Raw genomic sequence first — 17,717 nt, forward strand, 5'->3', positions numbered from 1 at the left:
GTGACGTCCGCCTGCCTGCAGCCCAGGGAGCTTCTGCAGGGGCCCCCTCACGGGGCCGAGCACAAGCCCCGGAGGCCAGGCTGGGTGCTTGGTCGGGGCCCTCCATCACTTCACAGGGTGGGAGTGACTCTACTCTGAGGTCTCAGCGCTCCTTCAACCCCTCTCCCAGGGCCACCACAGTCCGGTACAAAGGGAGGAACCTGCGGATCAAAGCACCCATGTGCCGCGCCTTGAAGAAACTCTGTGACCCCGATGGTACGTCAAACGCAGCTCCGCTGGGGTGGGCCAGGCCAGGCGTTGAGGGCCCGTTCCCACTGGGGAGGCTTGCTGGACGGCTGCGTTTAGTGATTTCCAGCCTGAGCTGGAAACGTCCCATGGTGTCCCGTGGTGGCCGAGCCTGGGTGATCCACTCCTGGACCGCAACTCCAGGCACAGTGATGTGTCCACTCAGGCATCTAGTCCAGCTCTGAAGCCCCAGCTGTCCTGAGATGGCACATTGTAGGTGTCAGGGCGAGTCTCCCGTGGCTGGGCCAAGGGCCTGGCATGGCGGGTGTGCGGCAGCTGTGGCAAATGTAGAGCCGCTCCTCGCCCTACCCCCTCCAGCTTTCCCCAGGGCTGCTTGCCCCTCCTCTCTGGGCACCTTAGCGGTCTGACCAAGAGCTTCACCTCATCATCGAGGCCCGTCTGTGCCCGCACAGATGGTGCTAGAGCCCCCCTCTGTCGCAGGCCTGAGTGACGAAGAGGACCAGAAGCCAGTGCGCCTGCCCCTGAGGGTCCCTGTGGAGCTCCAGCCACGGAACAACCACGCCTGGGCCCGCGTGCAGAGCCTCGCCCAGAACCCACGGCTCAGGTGAGGTGCTCGACGTTTGGAGGGGAGCAAGCTGCAAGGGACAGGGCTAGAGGGGCCCCTGGGGGAGCAGCAGCCACCTGGTGCCGCGGCTCCACCTGAGGGTCACGTGAGGGCTGCCTCAGCGTGAGGTCCTCGGACTCCAGGGCTGCGTTTGCGTTGCTGGCTGGGGTTTTGCAGGCTTAGAGCGGGTGTGAACGCATCGCAAGGTCACAGGCCAACAGCTTCAGGGTCTTCCCGCCTCTTTCCCTGAGACCCGCTCCCTTTTTTCTCCTGCCGTGTCTCTGGTGTGTGTCTGGCTATGCACTGGGCACCCAGGGTTGGATCATTCTCCAGTTCTCGTTATTTTGTGTATTAACTGTGAGCTTTTTTTAAGGGCCCAGTTCAGGGCATTGGGCACCTTGACGGTGTTGTACAGATGTGACCTCTCTCTAGTTTCAGAAATTTTCTTCACCCAAGAGGAAACCCCATGCCCACCTAACACTCACTCCCCATCCCCTTGCAACTTCCCCAGGCCCCACCAGCCTCCCTACACTGGTCCTTGTAGATTCACCAGTGCTGGATGTTTCACATCAGCAGAACTGTACGTGGGTCCTTTCTGTTTGACCTCAGTGAGCATCTGGTCTCAGGGCTCATCTGTGTCATAGCCTGGGTCAGGACTTCATTCTTCCTATGCGTATTTTTATTTTCTTGGGCTTCATTAAGGCTGCACCCACTCTTTGACCCCTGAAGGAGCTGGTAGGAGAAGGGCCGTTGTGCCAGGCCCTGTCCTGGTTGAGGCCTCGTCCTGTAAAGGGCACTTGGGTTCTCTTACTTCTTGCAGTTTCACATGGGCCTCCAGTTTTCTCAGTTTGAAGGGTTGGTGTTAGAAAAGAAGCCAGGGACTCTGCAGGGACACTGTGGCTCGGGCCTAGAGAGCCCGGGGGCATCTTGCTGCCACAGCCTCCAGGACTCCCAGAAGGCCCCGCACGTCCCAGCCCCTGCCTCTGTCTGTTGTTCTCTGCAGGATGATTGTGGAGCTACATCGGAAGGTCTCCAGCCTCATTGAGTTCCTGAAGCAGAAGTGGGCACTTCATGAAGTGCGAATCGTATCTTTTTCTTAGTGAAACAACCCCCAGGCCCCACAGCACCTGCTGCCTGAGACTCGGAGGCATCTCCTCCTCAGTCCTGGCTTGGCAGCAGAGCCCTGGAGTGTAGCAGTTGGGCCATGGGCTGGTGTGGAACACAACTGAAACCCACAGCCGTTCGTCCTCTGGGCTTGAGGTCTGAGCCCCCTTTGTGGCTTCCTCGTGGTGTGAGAACTCGTGGCACAACAGCCCTCTATGCCTGAATGGCTGCCGTGTGGCCCACGGGCTGTGGCCAAGGCACCCCTGCCAGCAGATTAAGGGAAATGACTGAGGTTAGCTCTCCATCTTCATGTCCTGCGCGGTCCCCAGCACAGAGGGCGGTGATGGGTGTGGGGCCCCTACAGAAAGAAGTGCCTGTCCTGTCTCCCCGAGGCCCACTGGCCTGGGGGCATGAGCTACCACAGGTGGATCCTTGATGGTGCACTCAGCGGAAGACGCTGGAGGAGCGGCAGCTGCAGGACTCGTTCTCGGAGCCGTCGCAGGAGAAGGTGGCGCTGCACTTGTTCCCGGGCGAGAACTGCACCCTGACACCGCTGCCAGGTGTGGCCCGCGTGGTGCACTCCAAGGCCTTCTGCACGGTGCACTGGCAGGAGGGCGGCCGGTGCAAGCAGAGCGCCAAGGACACCCACGCGCTGCCCCCAGCCCAAATCCTGGGCATCCAGAGCGGGCAGGGCACGGCCAGGGGCCAGCTGAAGTGCCCCAGGGCAGTTTCCGAGGCCAAGGCCGGGGGGCGGCCCCCTCCCTCCACTGATGCCTCACAGAGCTCCGGGGAGAGTTCCCCAGAAAGTGCCCCCGGGGAGGGGGCTGCCACAAGTTTCAGCAGCCCAGACGCCTCCGACAGGCTCCCCCCGGGGCTGCAGGATGCTGGGGGGCGGCTTGAGAAGACCCCAGCGGCTGCCGCTGCAGAGGGCGGGGACAGCCCCGCCCAAGAGCCCGGGGCACCAGTGTGTGCCTGCGGCCAGCTCCCAGATCTGGAGGATGAGCTGTCCCTGCTGGACCCCTTCCCCCGCTACATGAAGTCCTGCCAGGACCTCATCATTCCCGAGCAGGGCCGCCGTGCGGACCCGCGGCCCGCGGCCTGGCCCTCCCCAGAGGCCCGTGTCACGGATGGGGCTGACCTCAGCCGGGCCAGGGCCCCATCCCCTGTCCGTGGCCCACCTGGCCCGGAGCCTCAGCCCAGCCCCGGGCTCCAGCCAGACGTCTGCACTAAAGACTTGGCGGACGCACCTGCGGAGGAGCCTCAGGAGAAGGTGAGCCCCTCGGATCCTCCACCTCAGGGCCAGCCTGCCACCAAGCCTCCGAAGGACGTCCCGGCCAGCCGGCTGGCCCAGCAACTGCGCGAGGAGGGCTGGAACCTGCAGACCTCCGAGAGCCTCACGCTGGCTGAAGTCTACCTCATGATGGGCAAGCCCAGCAAGCTGCAGCTGGAGTACGACTGGCTGGCGGTGCTGGGCCCAGACGCCCCAGGACCCCACGCCAGCCCACCGCCCGCCGCCTTCCACAAGCAGCGCCTTCTCAGCTGCCTCCTGAAGCTCATCTCCACTGAGGTCAACCCCCGACTGGTAAGTGGGGTCCAGAGAGCAGGGATTGGCCTCGGGGAAGTTGGTCGGGGCCCAGGGGCTCCCAGAGGAGCTGGTCCAGGGCTGGCCTGTGGTTCCCTGGAGTAGGGTGGGGTGCACAGGGTAGGCAGTCAGGGCCCTGGTGCCCTGTGGTGCAGGCCTTCGTCCTGTCCCGTGGGGCTCCCCAGCTGCAGGGAGGCCACTGTGCCTGAACGTGTGGGCCACGGGGACAAGCATCAGATGGGGGCACGGGGGCAGCGTGGCCTGGAGCTGGGAACAGCGCAGGTTTCAGTGTGCTTGGGAAAGGCCTTCCTGGGGGCACGGTCGGGGCACAGCCAGGGTGCAGGGAGCAGAGCTGGGTGGGGGCTGGGCTGGGTGGAGTGTGCCCCGGGGACCTGGTGGGCAGCTGCCTGGGAGGTGGCTGGTTGGAGTGGTCTGTGGTTCTTCACCAGGCTCCCGCTTAGGGGGCAGTGGCTGTGATGGCCCTGGGAAAGGGTGCCCTATCGGGTGGGCCTTGCCAAGGCCAGCGAGCAGAGCCCCGCGTGGGCCAGAAGAGTCAGCTCTCCTGGCAGGAGAGCAGTGGTGCTGGGGGCCGGGGTGGTGAAATCACAGGGCGTGGTGAGCGGAAGGGGTGCCCCATGTGGTGGGGGCCCGGGCACTCGATGGCAGCCGCGCCTGTGGAGGCTGTGACCTCGGGCAGGCCCACGAAACCCCTGAGGTGGGGGTTTTGACTCAGCAGAGGGCTCTTTGGCCATACTTGTGTTTAGCTTTAGAAATTACTCTTGTGTTTCCTTTTTCTGACTCACAGAAGAGGCTTTAAGAAGGTGAGTCCCTGTGGCTTGCCACTCGGCGTCCCCTCCTGTCACTGCAGGGGACAGCCTGTCTGTGCCACCATGGCAGTGAAGGCAGAGGGCTCCCAGAGGACAGCGGCTCTTTGAGGGCCTGGGGCCCTGAGCGTGTGTCATGGCGTGTGACCTCTGGCCCTCTGCTGTCCCTCCACACTCGTGTGTTTCTGTGCCTCTGCCCCGGGCACTTGGTCCAGAAGCATCGTCCATGTGCCAAGTTGGTCCATGTCCCGGCCCGTTTCTGTCCCAGGCTCCAGAGACGAACACTGGCTCCACAACCTCTGTGAGGCCCGCCCAGGAGGAGCAATCAACAACACCGCCAGGAAAGGTGGTGACCGTGAGCTCCCGCAGCCCGCGTTGCCCCCGAAACCAGGCTGCCCTCCGCCACAGCAAGGCCTTCTCGCCCAGCTCTGTACCTTGCTCCTCAGGTGAGGCTCGACTGGCCACATGCGGTGCTGGGCCTGCAGGGGCCTGGGGGCTCCACTGTGTTGGCCACAGGCTTGTGGATGGCGTGCGGGTACAAAACTCACCACCGCCTCATGGAGAGGGGGAGAGCAGGGCCCAGCACAAAAGCCCTGGGGCACTGGGTGTGGGAGCTGACAGGAGATGTGGGGGACCCTGACCAGTTTGTTCACCTTGGGGGACCTGCCTTTTGAGGTCACCTGCAGCCTCTGTGTCCTGCTGAACTGGTGGCTTAGAGCCTGAGGAGGGCTGGTTCTTTCTGAGTCTTACGAAGGCTGCTTTTCTTTTCCTCTGAAAGAATAGTGAGGCCTTCAGTTAAGGGATTCCCCAACAGCTGAACACAAATCTTGGAAAGCAAGACGGGCTTACCTACTGGTCCACAGTTGTGTCTGTGAAGTAATTTAAGTTCAGGGTCTCTTATTCGGTTATGTGGCACATAAAACCCCAGGACAGACAAAACCCGTTTCCCTAAGGCGTCGATTTACTTACTATTTTTATTAGAAAAAATACATTGTTGTGGCTGGAATTGTTCGTTCTGCATGAATTGTAAAGAACGAAGCTGGTGGAGTGTCAGGTCCCCTTCTCCAGCTGTCGCGTTTTCTGTTTCCCTCCTGGTGGTGGTCCTTCTCCTGGCGGTAGCCCCCTGTGGGGCAGCCACAGGCTCTGAGCCCATTGTCCTCAGGGCAGAGGCACGTTCATCAGAGGTGAACCAGGGTGGTGCCAGCAGGTAGGCTGTGTGATCTTCTCCACCTTCTCTCTGGGCTTCAGTTTTGTAATTCTGTGAACTCTTAAATACCCACATTTTCCCTTGATTGAGGATGCTTCTGGCTTAGGCACCTGCAGTTCTAGAATCCTGATAGGCATTTGGAAGATACAGTCTCTGGACTCAGTGTGTGTCGATTCAGCCTCACAGATTTGCAAATAAAGAACAAAGAAAGCGGACCCATCTCTTCCATGAAATAAGCTGCAGTGGCGGCTGTGATGAAAACAGTGAGCAGAGTCCCCAAATGTTGTTCAGTTGCTCAGTCATGGCCGACTTTGGCGACCCCATGGACTGTAGCCCGCCAGGCTCCTCTGTCCATGGCATTCTCTAGGCAAGAATACTGGAGTGGTTGACCATTTCCTCCTCCAGGGGATCTTCTGACCCAGAAATCGAAACCGCATCTCTTGAGTCTCCTGCATGGGCAAGCAGATTCTTTACTGCCGTGCCATGTGGGAAGCCCGGAGTCCCCAAATGGTAGTTCATAAATATTTTGTCCTTTTATCTTTGGGTCTTTTTTCTGTATAATCAGACTAAGACCAAGAGGATCAGCGGACCATGGTCCACAGCTTGCTGGTTGTAAATAAAGTTTTATTGTAAACTTTATTTAAATCAAGTTGTAAATGAAGTTTTGTTTTGTTTACATGGCCACTGCCTCACAGGTTGTCTGTGGCTGCTTTTGTGCTGAGTTCAGCAGAGACTGTGTACTCAAGGCTGACTTCTTGTCTGGCCGTGTCCAGAGAGCATTTTCTGACCTCTGGTCTAGACTGGATGACTCGAAAGGTGCATCTGCCCTTCCACTGAGGTCAGCAGAGGTCAAGGAAAACTCTGATGTAATTACTTGGTGAGGACCAGAATTTCAGGGAGAGAAGGAGAAAAGCAGCTTCTTACAGGATGGATATACAGGAGATTTCTTCCATGGACAGCAGATAGGGTTGTCAAGAATTCGTTTCTGATTTTCTTCCCGGTGGACGCCCTTCTGCACTGGTGGTGGTGCTCGGGGAGTACTGCTGTCATCTCCCTTCTCCATCTCTAGGTCTGAGAAACCCTCCGAGGCCCCTCTTGGTGGCCAGTCCCGCCAGCACGGGCAGCAGCGACTCAGATGGTGGCCTTTTTGCCGTCCCAACGACGTTGCCGCCCAACAGCCGGCATGGGAAGCTCTTCTTTCCCAACAAGGAGACAGAGCTGACGTTCCGGCAGCACCTGAGCTCCATCAGCGTAAGTGGGGCCCTGCCCCCTGGCTGCCAGGCCACCTGGCCACGGACAGGGCGCATTGAGCCCAGCACTGTCTCCCCACAGATGCAGTCGGACTTTTTCCTGCCAAAGCCCAGGAAGCTGCGGAACCGGCACCTGCGGAAGCCGCTGGTGGTCCAGGTCAGCACCCCACCCACCTGCGTGCCTCCTTGAGGGCTGGCCCATCCCGCCGGCCAGGTTGCTCAAGACACGCTAGTGTTCTTCTGTGTCTCAGGTTTCCATGTGAAGTGAAGAAGTCCTTATCCTTTCCTTCTCCTTGTTAGTAATTAGGATAGATAGAGTAGTCACAGCGATCGTAACTGTACCTGAAAATAAAGGCAGTCTCAGCACAGCATGAAAACTGCTTAAAGGAAAAGAAAGAAAGGTCTAGGGATTTGGGTTCCAAGAATGTCTGAGATTGGACTATATTTGAGGCTCTCAGAACATCTATTTATAAACACGTCAATGGAAGCAGTTGGCAAGGTTTATGGGTCGGCCAGAGGCCAGACCTCCCCTAGGCTCGTCATCATGAGGCTGGGAGCACCGTTGGACGCGGCCTGCAGACCCACAGGGGAGAGCTGGGTGTGAAAGGCCCAGGAGAAAGGGGGCGGTCTTACGTGGAGGTGACAAGATGAAGGAGGTGGCGCTGAAAGAACTGTAGGCTTGGAAATTGATGAATGTTTGTGAATTAATGCATAGTTCTCCTTTTACTAGATGCAGAAATCTATTCCTCTTTTGGAATTAATTTATTTAGGAATGAGGCATTGCATCACAGACCTCAGTAAGGAAGATGTATTCCAAGTGCCCCATGTTTTTTGTGCAGCCTGATATAACATTGGGGCATTTAATTTTTAGTGTTTTTGGTTAAATACATAGACACTTCCTGGCTTGGAGGATGCGCTGCGGTCCAGTGTCGCAGCCAGGATGCCCTTGCTGCCTGCCCGTGGCTACTTGGTGTTGTTTGTCCACAAGTTTATTGATACTTATGAAGCCTGCCCGTTTAAAGTGTACAGTTCAGGGTTTTTAGCATGTTTATGGGGTTATGCAGCCCTCCTGCTGCGTCATCTGAGAGCCTTCTCACGCCCCAAACAGAACCCCTTACCTGCACCGCCCCCTCCCAACCCTGGAGCCACTTCCTGTCTCTTGGGAGCTGCCCGTTCTGGGCATTTCACACAAATGGAATCGCACGGTTTTTGTAAGAGCTGCGCTGGCACACAGCCCCGGCCCCTCATTTCCCTGCTGTACGCGGTTGCTCTCAGCAGCGGGGTGGACATGAGTAGCCATAACAGACCGCACGGCCAGAGCCTGCAGGTCCTCCTGCCTGGCCCTCTCAAAGAGGCGCAGGGCTGGCCAGGGATCCTGGGCCTCTCACCTCGTGGACAGCCAGCGCACCGGCTCAAGGTGCCTGGCAGAGCCCAGGGAGGCCTCCTGCGCCCCCAGGGCTGCCGCGCCTCCGGCCTTGCTGGCTGGCGCTCAGCGTTTGACGTCGACAGCCGGCAGCGTCGGCATGAGCCTGCTGCTCGCAGCTGATGGGGGCTACCCTTCCTGGTTTCTCTCCACAGAGGACGCTGCTTCCGAGGCCATCTGAAAACCAGTCCCACAACGTCTGCTCCTTCTCCATCCTATCGAATTCCTCTGTGACCGGTGGGCACCGCGGCTCCTCGGGAAGCTTTCCTTTCCTCGCGGCCCTGACTTGGAGAACACAGGCGTCTGTCCCCGTGGCTCTCTAAGTTACCTTCCAGGCTTTCCTGGGTCCATTCTGTCAACACACGCAGGGGGTGCAGCTGCAGTGGGCCCAGGTGGTGGTGTGGGCAGGCAGGTGTGGGCTGCTGACCAGTGGTTTGCAGGCACTTTCCTCCCCAGGTGGGCTCACGTGGCCCTGGACGGGGTGCTGTGCTCAGTTCACTTTAGAGAAGGGTCTCTTGTCCACCCTGTCCATGATGTCTGCAGGAGTTTAGTGGGGTACGTGAGTCATGCTCTGTGCTCCCCCAAGCTCAGAGGGGCCCCTGCTCTCTGAAGTGAATCTTTTGCAGTGAGATTCCTTCAGTGAAGCATGTATTCCATGCTTTATCCTATTGGTCTTCATTTCCCAAGATCCAGACAGCAGTCAATGGCTTTTTCTCACACCTACTTTTCAATGGCAGAATGCCTGCCAGGAATGAGCCAGGTGGAAAAGACAGAATTTTGGCCCTAGATCTGAGGCTCTGACCACCTCAGAGGAACCTGTGACTTAGCTCAAGGACCCTTAAAGGGCTATTCCTGGGGACGACAGCCATGACCACAGCCATTCAGCAGCCCCCAGGAGGCGCAGTGGTGCCGCTGTCTTAGGCAGCAGTGCTCTCTGCCCACTGGGGCCCTCTGTGACTGCTGACTTCCCCAAGTTGGCAAGTGTTGACGTTCAGTGGTTTCAGCTCGGCTCAGCTCTGGTCGGAGCCGTGGCCGTGGAGGAGACTGCTTGGAAGGGAGTGTGTGCAGCCCCGCTGCGTGCCCAGCAGCTGTTGGCTTGTGCGGCTGACCTGTCTGCTTCTGCTATCATCCTCACAGGGAGAGGCTCCTTCCGGCCCGTCCAGTCCTCCCTGGCCAAAGCAGCTGTGTCCCGGCCAATCGTGCCCAAGGTCCTCCCCCCACAGGCCACAGGCCCCCTGGCCAGTAAGTCTGCGACTCTGCCTGACATGCACACAAGGCCTGCATGTGGGGGTCCCCTCCATGTGGGCATTGGGTGTCACGAGAGCAGAGGCTTGCACGTTGCTCCTTCTCCAGGTGCTATCGACCTAGCAGCTAAAAGTGCTGGCATCATCCCTGGGAGCCCCCTGCCAGTCCTGGACACGGATGGCTTGTCTGGCATCGCCCCGCTGTCTTCAGATGAGGTGACAGCAGCTGTCACGGGGCCGGATTCCACCGGCCACCACCAGAATGAAGACCCCCTCCCCGCTGTAGGGGTGAGTGTATGTAGAGGGCTTCTCCCAGCTGCCACCAGCTCCAGGGGTGGCATGTCAGGGTCCAGTCCCTGAGAGTCACAGTCACAGGGTGAGGTGGTGTGGGACTCCAGCTCTGCTCTGGAGGCAGGAGGTCACTGAACAGGAAGGCCGGGGCCTGAGTGAGGCCATGTGGCGCAGTGGGCGAGCCGTGGACGGAGGCAGAACAGGTGACGAGCCCAGGACTCCCAGCGCTGCCTCGGCCCCCTGTTCTGCGGGCGGCCCCTTAGGACCACAGAGCCAGACCTGCCTGGGTACCACGAGCTTGACCTCTTGCTGTGGCGAGTTGGCTGTGGACTGACAAATGGTCTTCAGTTTGGGGAGGTGCAGGGGGGCACTTTCTGAGAGCAGTGGGCTTTCTTGCCCCCCAGGGAGCGGTTTCTGCCTGTGAGGAGCTGTGGGCTGGAGCAGCTCCCCTGGGAGCCTGGTACTGGCTGGCCAGCACTCACCGGCGTGTTCCTTGTGTTGCTGTAGGCCACAAGTGACCCATTCATCAGCGTCCCCTCGAGGCAGGAGCCAATGGCCGACGGTTTCCAGGTAGAGTGTACTGCTGACTGCTGAGCAAAGTAGCTGCCCCACACCCCGGGAGCGCCAAGTCCTACCTTGTGGTCCTGCTCGTGGGCCCGGACTTCGTCCCCATGATGCCTGGTGGCCATGCCTTCCTGTACCTGCCTCGATCATGCACACATGGCTCCTGTCTCAGGCTGCCAACTTCCCTCTGCAAGCTGGCTGATTGAGACACAATCCTGCAGGGACTTAAGTTTTCTGGGCCATGGAGAAGAGTTTGTCAGCTGGGGGTGGAAGCAGATCCAGGCCACCTTTGCCCGACCTCTCGACTCTGCGGTCCCCTGGGCGGTCCCCCAGGGTTCCCGGGGGTGGTGACTCCCCAGGGGTGTTTCTTGGGGGAGAGTGTGAAGCGGCTGGGGTCTCTGCCTCTTGCTGTCCCCGTCCTCAATTGCTGCTCTGCGGGGCCTGGTTGATTTTCTCACCTCGATACGGCTGCCTGCTCCGTCATGTCTCAACAGTGCCTGTCTCCACAGAACCCACCCGTTCTCTCCTTGTCCGAGCTGTCCAAGGCCCCTGTCCACAATGGGCTCTCCACACCGCTGCCCCCCTCGGACGCCTCCAGCACGCGGCTCTCCCCGCCTAACGTCTCTGCCCTGCTGGACATCTCCCTGCCTGGCCCACCTGAGGACGTGCTCTCGCAGGGAGAGCCCGCCACACACATCAGTGATTCCATCATTGAGATCGCCATCAGCTCCGGCCAGTACGGTAAGCCCACAGGCGCCACTGCCGGCCTCCCAGGTATGGTTCCCTCGGGGAACTGACCGCCCGCCTGACTCCCGCTTCTGGGCACCTTGTTGTCCAGCTCAGCTCTCCTTCTGGTCGTTGCGCCTCTGCGTCTATGAGGCACCACCAGCTTTGGTGGGGGCGGGGCCTGAGCCCTGGTGGTCTGGAGTGACTGCCGGGCTTTGGGATACAGAGGGACTGACGTGGCGTCCCTGGCCTGGGTCAGGCAGGCCGTCTCCTCACTGACTCTGAACTGGGGTGATGCCTGCTGGCTGGCAGGTTCCAGGAGGGGTTGGGCTTTGGTTCCCCAGCTCCCGGAGATGGCGCCACAGAAGGCAGTGCGGTTGGCACGCTGGTCAAGTCCAGCTGTGGATTCAGAGCTGAGTTAGCGGCTGGCAGGACATCACCAGGGGCTAGTGACTGGCCCCTTGGAGCGTGTTCCCCTCCCTGGGGCGTTGGGGACAGCAGGCATCTTGCAGAACTGTTGTCGGCAGTAGTAGGAGGGTTCAGGTGCCACCCTCAGCACGGGGCCCGCCTCTGTCTGTCGTGGCCAGTGTCAGTGTCTGATGATGGGTGCATGTCCCTGCTGTTGGGGGGCCCTAGCGGGGTCCTGGGCCTCCCAGCTCAGCTGCACATGCCGTGCCGCCTCAGCCATTCACCCCACATGGTGTCTGACCCCAAACTTTGGTTGACAGGTGAAGGAGTCCCCCTCTCTCCAGCAAAACTGAATGGCAGTGACAGTTCCAAGAGCCTGCCCTCCCCGTCCAGCAGCCCCCAGCCAGACTGGATCGCCTCTCCCACCCATGACCCCCAGTGGTGCCCTAGCGATCCCACGGACTCGTCCCTCAGCAGCTTGTTCGGTGAGTCTGAGAGTGCCGGCTGCACAGAGCTGGCATCGGGACACCCCGGCAGTGGGAGCTCGTGTGTCGGGAAGGAGATGTCAGGAGAAGACCTGCCAGCTTCCGTCTCCTGCTGAGGCGCTCCCGTGGCAGGTCTGGGACCCGCACACTTTGCACTTGTAGAGAGTGGCCAGGATGTACACCCGGCTCGGCGCGGCGCAGACTGGACCCTGGCAGGCCGGGTCAGCACCAGGGAGGGCACGACACCCGGCAGCCCAGAACAGACGGGGCTCTGGTTTGGGTGGCACTGGGGAGCCAGTCCTCTCCACGAGTTTCCTGCTCAGAGAGTCACAGGGAGCAGTTCAGGGCCCACATCAGAGAGAAGTCGTGAGACTTGAAAGCAAGCTCCCATGGAGGTGGGGTGGTGACCACATCATGGGACACGGTGACACATCCCTGGGCTGCGGCGGACCCTCCAGGGCTCACCACGGGAGGCAGAGCAGGTGCAGCCTGACACCTCCATCCAGAGTGCCGTGTACGTGTGAGTGGCGAGATGCCTGGTGGGTCCAGGCCCAGCGGCTCAGGCCTCTTCTCCCTCCTTCGTGCAGCGAGCTTCATCTCCCCGGAGAAGAGCAGGAAGATGCTGCCCACCCCTGTCGGGACCAGCAGCGGCACCTCCCTGCTGGGCCCCAGCCTGCTGGACGGGAACTCACGAGACTCCTTTGTGTCCCGGTCCCTGGCCGACGTTGCTGAGGTGAGTGCCTGGCCTCACCCCGAGTCTGAGCACTGGCCCCCACCCCAGACTTGCCAGGCTCCTGCAGCCCATCTGCAGGAAGAAACCAGTACAGAGTGCCAAGTGGGGCCTCTCGGGGGCTGGGCACTGCTGCAAGCCCTGAGCGGACTGGTCAGAGTCCCCATCCTCGCGTGGCTGACTGTCTGGTCCAGCCAGGACCGGCTCTGCCCAAAGGACCCTGTCCTGACACTAGAGGCCCCGCTGTACACTCAGGTCTTCCCCTCCACTCTCTGCCTCACTCATCTCTTCCACCATCTTTTCTGTTTCTTGAACAGCTGGCTGCTCCCACAGGGCCTCTGCACCTGCTGTCTCTTCTTACAGGCATGCTTCCCTCAGGTCTTTACACGGCTGGCTCTGGCACTTGCCCGCACACCCTGCCTCAGAACGCCTGTGTCACGCACACCCGTGCGAACTCCCTCATCCACTTGTACCTCCTCCAGGCAGCCTTGGAGTAGAACCAAGCTACTGCCCCCTCTCTGCCCCTCTGGCCACTGACCATCCTCCCAGAAGTCTCGTGTGGGTGGGAGACCTGCCACTCTGACCCGACCGCCGAGCAGTGTCACTTGTTCACAGAGTGAGGTTCACGGTGACGACGCTGAGGTTGTGCCTGGAGCTCGGGGCCGTGTGAGGTGGCTCCTGGGGGGACTGTAACTCTCATTGTGGAGGGACGCGCACTGCAGTCCGGCCGTGGTGTCCAGCCACCTGCTGACAGACCTCCCTGTCCCCGCCTGCAGGTTGTGGATTCGCAGCTGGTGTGCATGATGAACGAGAATAGCGTTGACTACATCTCTCGGTTCAACGACCTGGCCCAGGAGCTGTCCATTGCCGAGCCCAGCCGCCGGGAGGCTCTGTTTGACGGCGGGGGAGGCGGCCCCCCAGTCACTGACCTGTCCCAGTGACGGTGCCTCGTGGTGGAGGCAGCTGGGGGCTGCGAGGGCGGTGGACCGGGTTGGTGGTCCTCAAGTGTCCGGGGGAACTGTCTTCAGACGGGAGGAAACGCAGGTCAAGTTGGGACTCCCTGGAGACAGTCTGAGCAGAGGCATCTCAGCACTCAGGACGCATGATGTGCACACAGCCCCATCCTGCCGGCCAAGGAGTGGGGCCAGGACGTGTGGAGTCTGGCAGGGCCAGCTTTAGCTGTGGCGGTGGGGTCGAGCCACCTGTAGCAGGGGCGTGGGTCAGGGTCTGTACGGTACCCATACTTCCACCTTGGTGGTTGTGTTGGACGTTTAGGGGTTTCTTTTCAAGAGGACGGAGTGTTGGGCCTGGCTTTCATCGTTGTGGCCTGGGGAGCTGTGACCTCCTGCCTTCTGCAGGGAGGCCCCAGGCCACTGCTGCCTTCTCTCTGCCAAATCCTCACTGTGCTCCGGTGGTTGTCCCTGCACCGGACAGCGGGCTGTGGCCTGGCTCTGCCTGGTGGTGTCTGCACCGTGATGGCAGACACTGCAGGGGACACCCCACTCACACGGCAGCAGGGGGTCCCAGGCAGCGTGCTGAGTGCCGTCTCTCTAAAAATCCTGGTTCCACCTAGCGCTTCCCTCACCTGGGCTTTTGTCCTGACTGACTCAACAGGACGGGTAAGAGAATCATGTCTTCTGTGGGCTGTGTGGACTTCCTGCTGAGCTGGTCAGAAAATGTTCTTGTATTTTAAGAATTAGACGGTGGAGACATTGGAAGAACAGGTCGCTGTTCAGTTGGTTTCTTCCCCGCATCCATCTGCAGGTTTCTTCTCAGTGACCTGAGATGTTTCTCTCACCAGGGGATCCCTGAGCACTCGTTTGACTACAGATTAGACCTTCCTGATGACCTTGACTCTCTTTGACACCTTCCTCCCTGGCGTCTTGGACAGATGCCCTTTGCAGGGGAAGTTCTTTCTTCCTCTTGTTGACGTCAGTGCAGAGTATGCCCAAGTGCACATATACAGTCCTTTGCTTGCACTTTGCCTCATGGTCTCCTGCTTCTCTTCCTTCTTTCTGTCCCTTCCGGGAATCCAGGCAGGGATCAGACATCGGGCACAGTCAGAGTGCGCCGAATCCACCTCCCTCTGGTGTGCTCCTTGCGCCGTCTCGGGTGACCAGCAGGGAGTCCGGTGTCCAAGCTTTCCCCAGTGGAGCTTAACGGGGCTCCTCTGTCTCCTCGGCCTTGGTGGGCCCAAGGCGCAGACCACCCTCCAGGCACACCCCTTGTGGGCGGGCGCCAGTGCTGTGATGCTGGGCTCCCAACCCATCCGCTGCCCACCCTCCACCTGGCAGCTGCAGTCAGTGTGGCTTCTTAAATCCGGCCCAGCCCACCCTGTTTGTGTCTGTCCCCTCACCTCCCCCCAGCTCGTAGTGGACCGGCAGTCTTCCCAGCCAGCCTGGCCTCTCCTCCGGCTCCTCCCCTGCCCTTGAGAGTTGAGCCAGTATGCAAGGCAGAGCAGAGGGTCCTTGGCATGTGCCTGCGGAGGGGCCACTCAGCCCCACCGCCTCCCCAGCTCCCTCCTGCCTCGAGCTTTCCCAGAGCTCCGGCCTGTCAGGGGTCTCCCTTTTTCAGCTCTGGATCTGGGCACAGACATCAGAGGAAAAGCCTGTGTGGGCAGTTACTCTGGGCCCTTGAGAAGAGCGTTCCAAGCCCCTGGAGGTCTGAAAGAAAGGGATGTAGCACCGCTTTGTGAGGGGAGACAGCAGTATTTGAGTCCACAGTCTAAATTAGCTTGTGTGTTGTGATCAGTGTATCAGCTTCCTGAAGTTAGCACCTTATCGAGCCAAACAAGATCAGTAGATCTGTCTCTGGGCATCCGACTCTGCTAGATCTACAGTGGGCTGGGCCGAGGTTAGGCTACTACCAGCTTTCTCCTTTCCCCACTGTCTGGGACCAGCGATGCCAAGTCACATTACTGCACCCATGCTGGGGGCAGTGCCCAGTGGCAGCACGCACCGCACTGGGGACCATAGAGACCCCAGACTGTTCATCCATCAGGGGGCGCCCCGAGGCGGTCTGGTGGGGAGGTGGGTACCTGTCACCTGGTGATGTCTAGCATGAGGAAAGCCCTGGAGATTTGGATCAGCCTTTGTCTCAGCAGCACCTCCTGTCTGCGTCTCGCACATAGACTCCATGTGGGGGTAGCCGACCGGCCAATGTCTGCAGTGGGGAGGTGGGTTGCTGAGGCGAGGATTGACTCTTCTCACCTGTGAAGCTGACATGATTACAGAGAATGCTGCTTCTCTAGAAGCCAGACAGGTGTGTTTGCTTGCCATAATAAGGGAAAGTGGTGTCATATGTAGCATTAAGATGTTGGATGCATTTTCTCCCAGCCTGAATAATTATATATGTACGCAAATAAGCAACTGTTACATTCAAGGCTGGGATTTTTCAAAAGACCCAAATGGAGAAGCCTCCCACTTCCAGCATCTCCCTCTGCCTTTGCAGTGGAAGGTGTGATCGTCTCTTTCCGCACTTATGGCCTCCTTTGTATGTTGAAGTATGTTGTGATTAAGACCAGGTCAGTCTCAGAAAAGCCTTTCTCTCATCACTGACGTCATCAGGGATCTTTCTGCTGGCTCATCTCCCCTAAAGAGTGAGACTGAACAGCCCCCCTCTCTAGGCAGTTGCTTTTGTCTTGATTCTTCATTGTGAATACTCAGTGATGAGCAGTCCATTCTTCAGAAGGTAAAGAGGCCAGCTGATGGTCCCCTCTGTCTCCTGGGTGTAGAGTACTTGCTCAGGGTGGAGGGATATTTGGAATCCTTTCATGGGCTGATGTACTCGCTTTCCCGCATCAGTCCTGTTCTCCATTCTGTACCACAGTCTCATTACTGGTGGTGTCTCTTCAGTTTAATAGCATCTTTAACGCAATCACACCACTGAATCCAAACATGTGCAAAGAAAGGCCATGGAATAAAAAACACTTGAAACAAGTGGGAGAAGGAAACTGGCAGTTGCTTTTTCTTTTTCACGTTGAAAACTATCCCAGATGCATTTAGGAGGAAATATGGCACTTTTGTCTTAAAAAAGAAAAACCCAGAGCAAATCTTTCCTGGCTGTCAGACAAACTCCTAACCCTGCAGTACCTTGTATGTCGCGTGAGGGGAGCAAGTCCTGGAAGCTCTGCAGCAGCCCGCCCTGCTGTTCCGTAGCAGGATAGCCTGCTCCCGGGCTTCTGGGAAGCAGAGAATTATTGCTGTTTCTTCTAATAATCGTTAAGCCATATCATCTGAAGTTTTCGGCTTGTTTGAGATGTGAATTTGTTTTATAGATTATAAATATACATATACAGTGTATGTATAAAGCAGAATGCCTGTCCTTCCTGATTATTTTTTGTACCATATTGTAAATTATATTATTTATTCTTTACCAATTTGGGGAATAAAAGGTGTTTGGTTATTTAATATAATAAAAGCTGTTAAACTTCTTATGTTTAAATTTCCAGTTGAACTTGTAAATCTGTTTTTATTATTGTGCATAAATACAATACTAATACTTGGTCTAATAATTACTGTTTCTGCTTTTTTCTTTTTAACTGTGCACTCTGCAAACAGCCCAAGTGGCCATCATCCGGTGCGATCTCACAGGAATCGATGGACTGTCTACTGTGTAATTTAGAAACAACACCAATGAATGTGTTTTATTTTTGTTTTTTCCAACCAGGAATCAGAGCTGCACCCTTTATCCCTTGCTTCTCGTTTCTTAGTGTTCTTGCCCCCACGACGTGCAGGACAGAGGAACTGCTGTTTCGTTTCCTTTAGCCACGTATCCACGTGCCATTGACTGGCTCGCGAAAACCAGTCTTCTCAGAATAGTCTGGACCGTGCTCATCGCCCCTCAACGCTGGCCCTATGGGTTGGGTTGGCCGTCGGGCTAGAGGCCGCCGGGTGCTGCGGGGCGCATTGGCAAGGTTCCCGGATAGCGTCCGACCCCGCCCACCTCAGGGCCATCCCCTTCGGCTTGCTATCCAATGGTGGCGTCCGGCCCTGTGAGCGACATCTGCTTTCACCAATCGTCTCTGTGT

General features: G+C 58.4%; 1 protein-coding gene across 1 annotated transcript in view; it reads left to right on the forward strand.

The window, feature by feature from the left end:
* Nucleotides 1-17,201, forward strand: part of CRAMP1 (cramped chromatin regulator homolog 1) — a 45,347-nt gene extending 28,146 nt beyond the window's left edge. The window contains exons 7-21 of the mRNA XM_061152508.1: nt 170-255; nt 727-850; nt 1,854-1,935; nt 2,403-3,536; nt 4,629-4,806; nt 6,637-6,818; nt 6,900-6,974; nt 8,396-8,477; nt 9,378-9,482; nt 9,594-9,772; nt 10,283-10,345; nt 10,849-11,080; nt 11,794-11,958; nt 12,546-12,691; nt 13,465-17,201. Coding sequence (XP_061008491.1) covers nt 170-255; nt 727-850; nt 1,854-1,935; nt 2,403-3,536; nt 4,629-4,806; nt 6,637-6,818; nt 6,900-6,974; nt 8,396-8,477; nt 9,378-9,482; nt 9,594-9,772; nt 10,283-10,345; nt 10,849-11,080; nt 11,794-11,958; nt 12,546-12,691; nt 13,465-13,629 — 2,998 coding nt within the window. The 3' untranslated portion in view covers nt 13,630-17,201. The remainder of the gene's footprint in view (nt 1-169; nt 256-726; nt 851-1,853; nt 1,936-2,402; nt 3,537-4,628; nt 4,807-6,636; nt 6,819-6,899; nt 6,975-8,395; nt 8,478-9,377; nt 9,483-9,593; nt 9,773-10,282; nt 10,346-10,848; nt 11,081-11,793; nt 11,959-12,545; nt 12,692-13,464) is intronic.
* The last annotated feature ends 516 nt before the right edge of the window (nt 17,202-17,717 follow it).

Source organism: Dama dama, chromosome 10 (genome assembly GCF_033118175.1).
Source record: "Dama dama isolate Ldn47 chromosome 10, ASM3311817v1, whole genome shotgun sequence".
Taxonomy (NCBI): domain Eukaryota; kingdom Metazoa; phylum Chordata; class Mammalia; order Artiodactyla; family Cervidae; genus Dama; species Dama dama.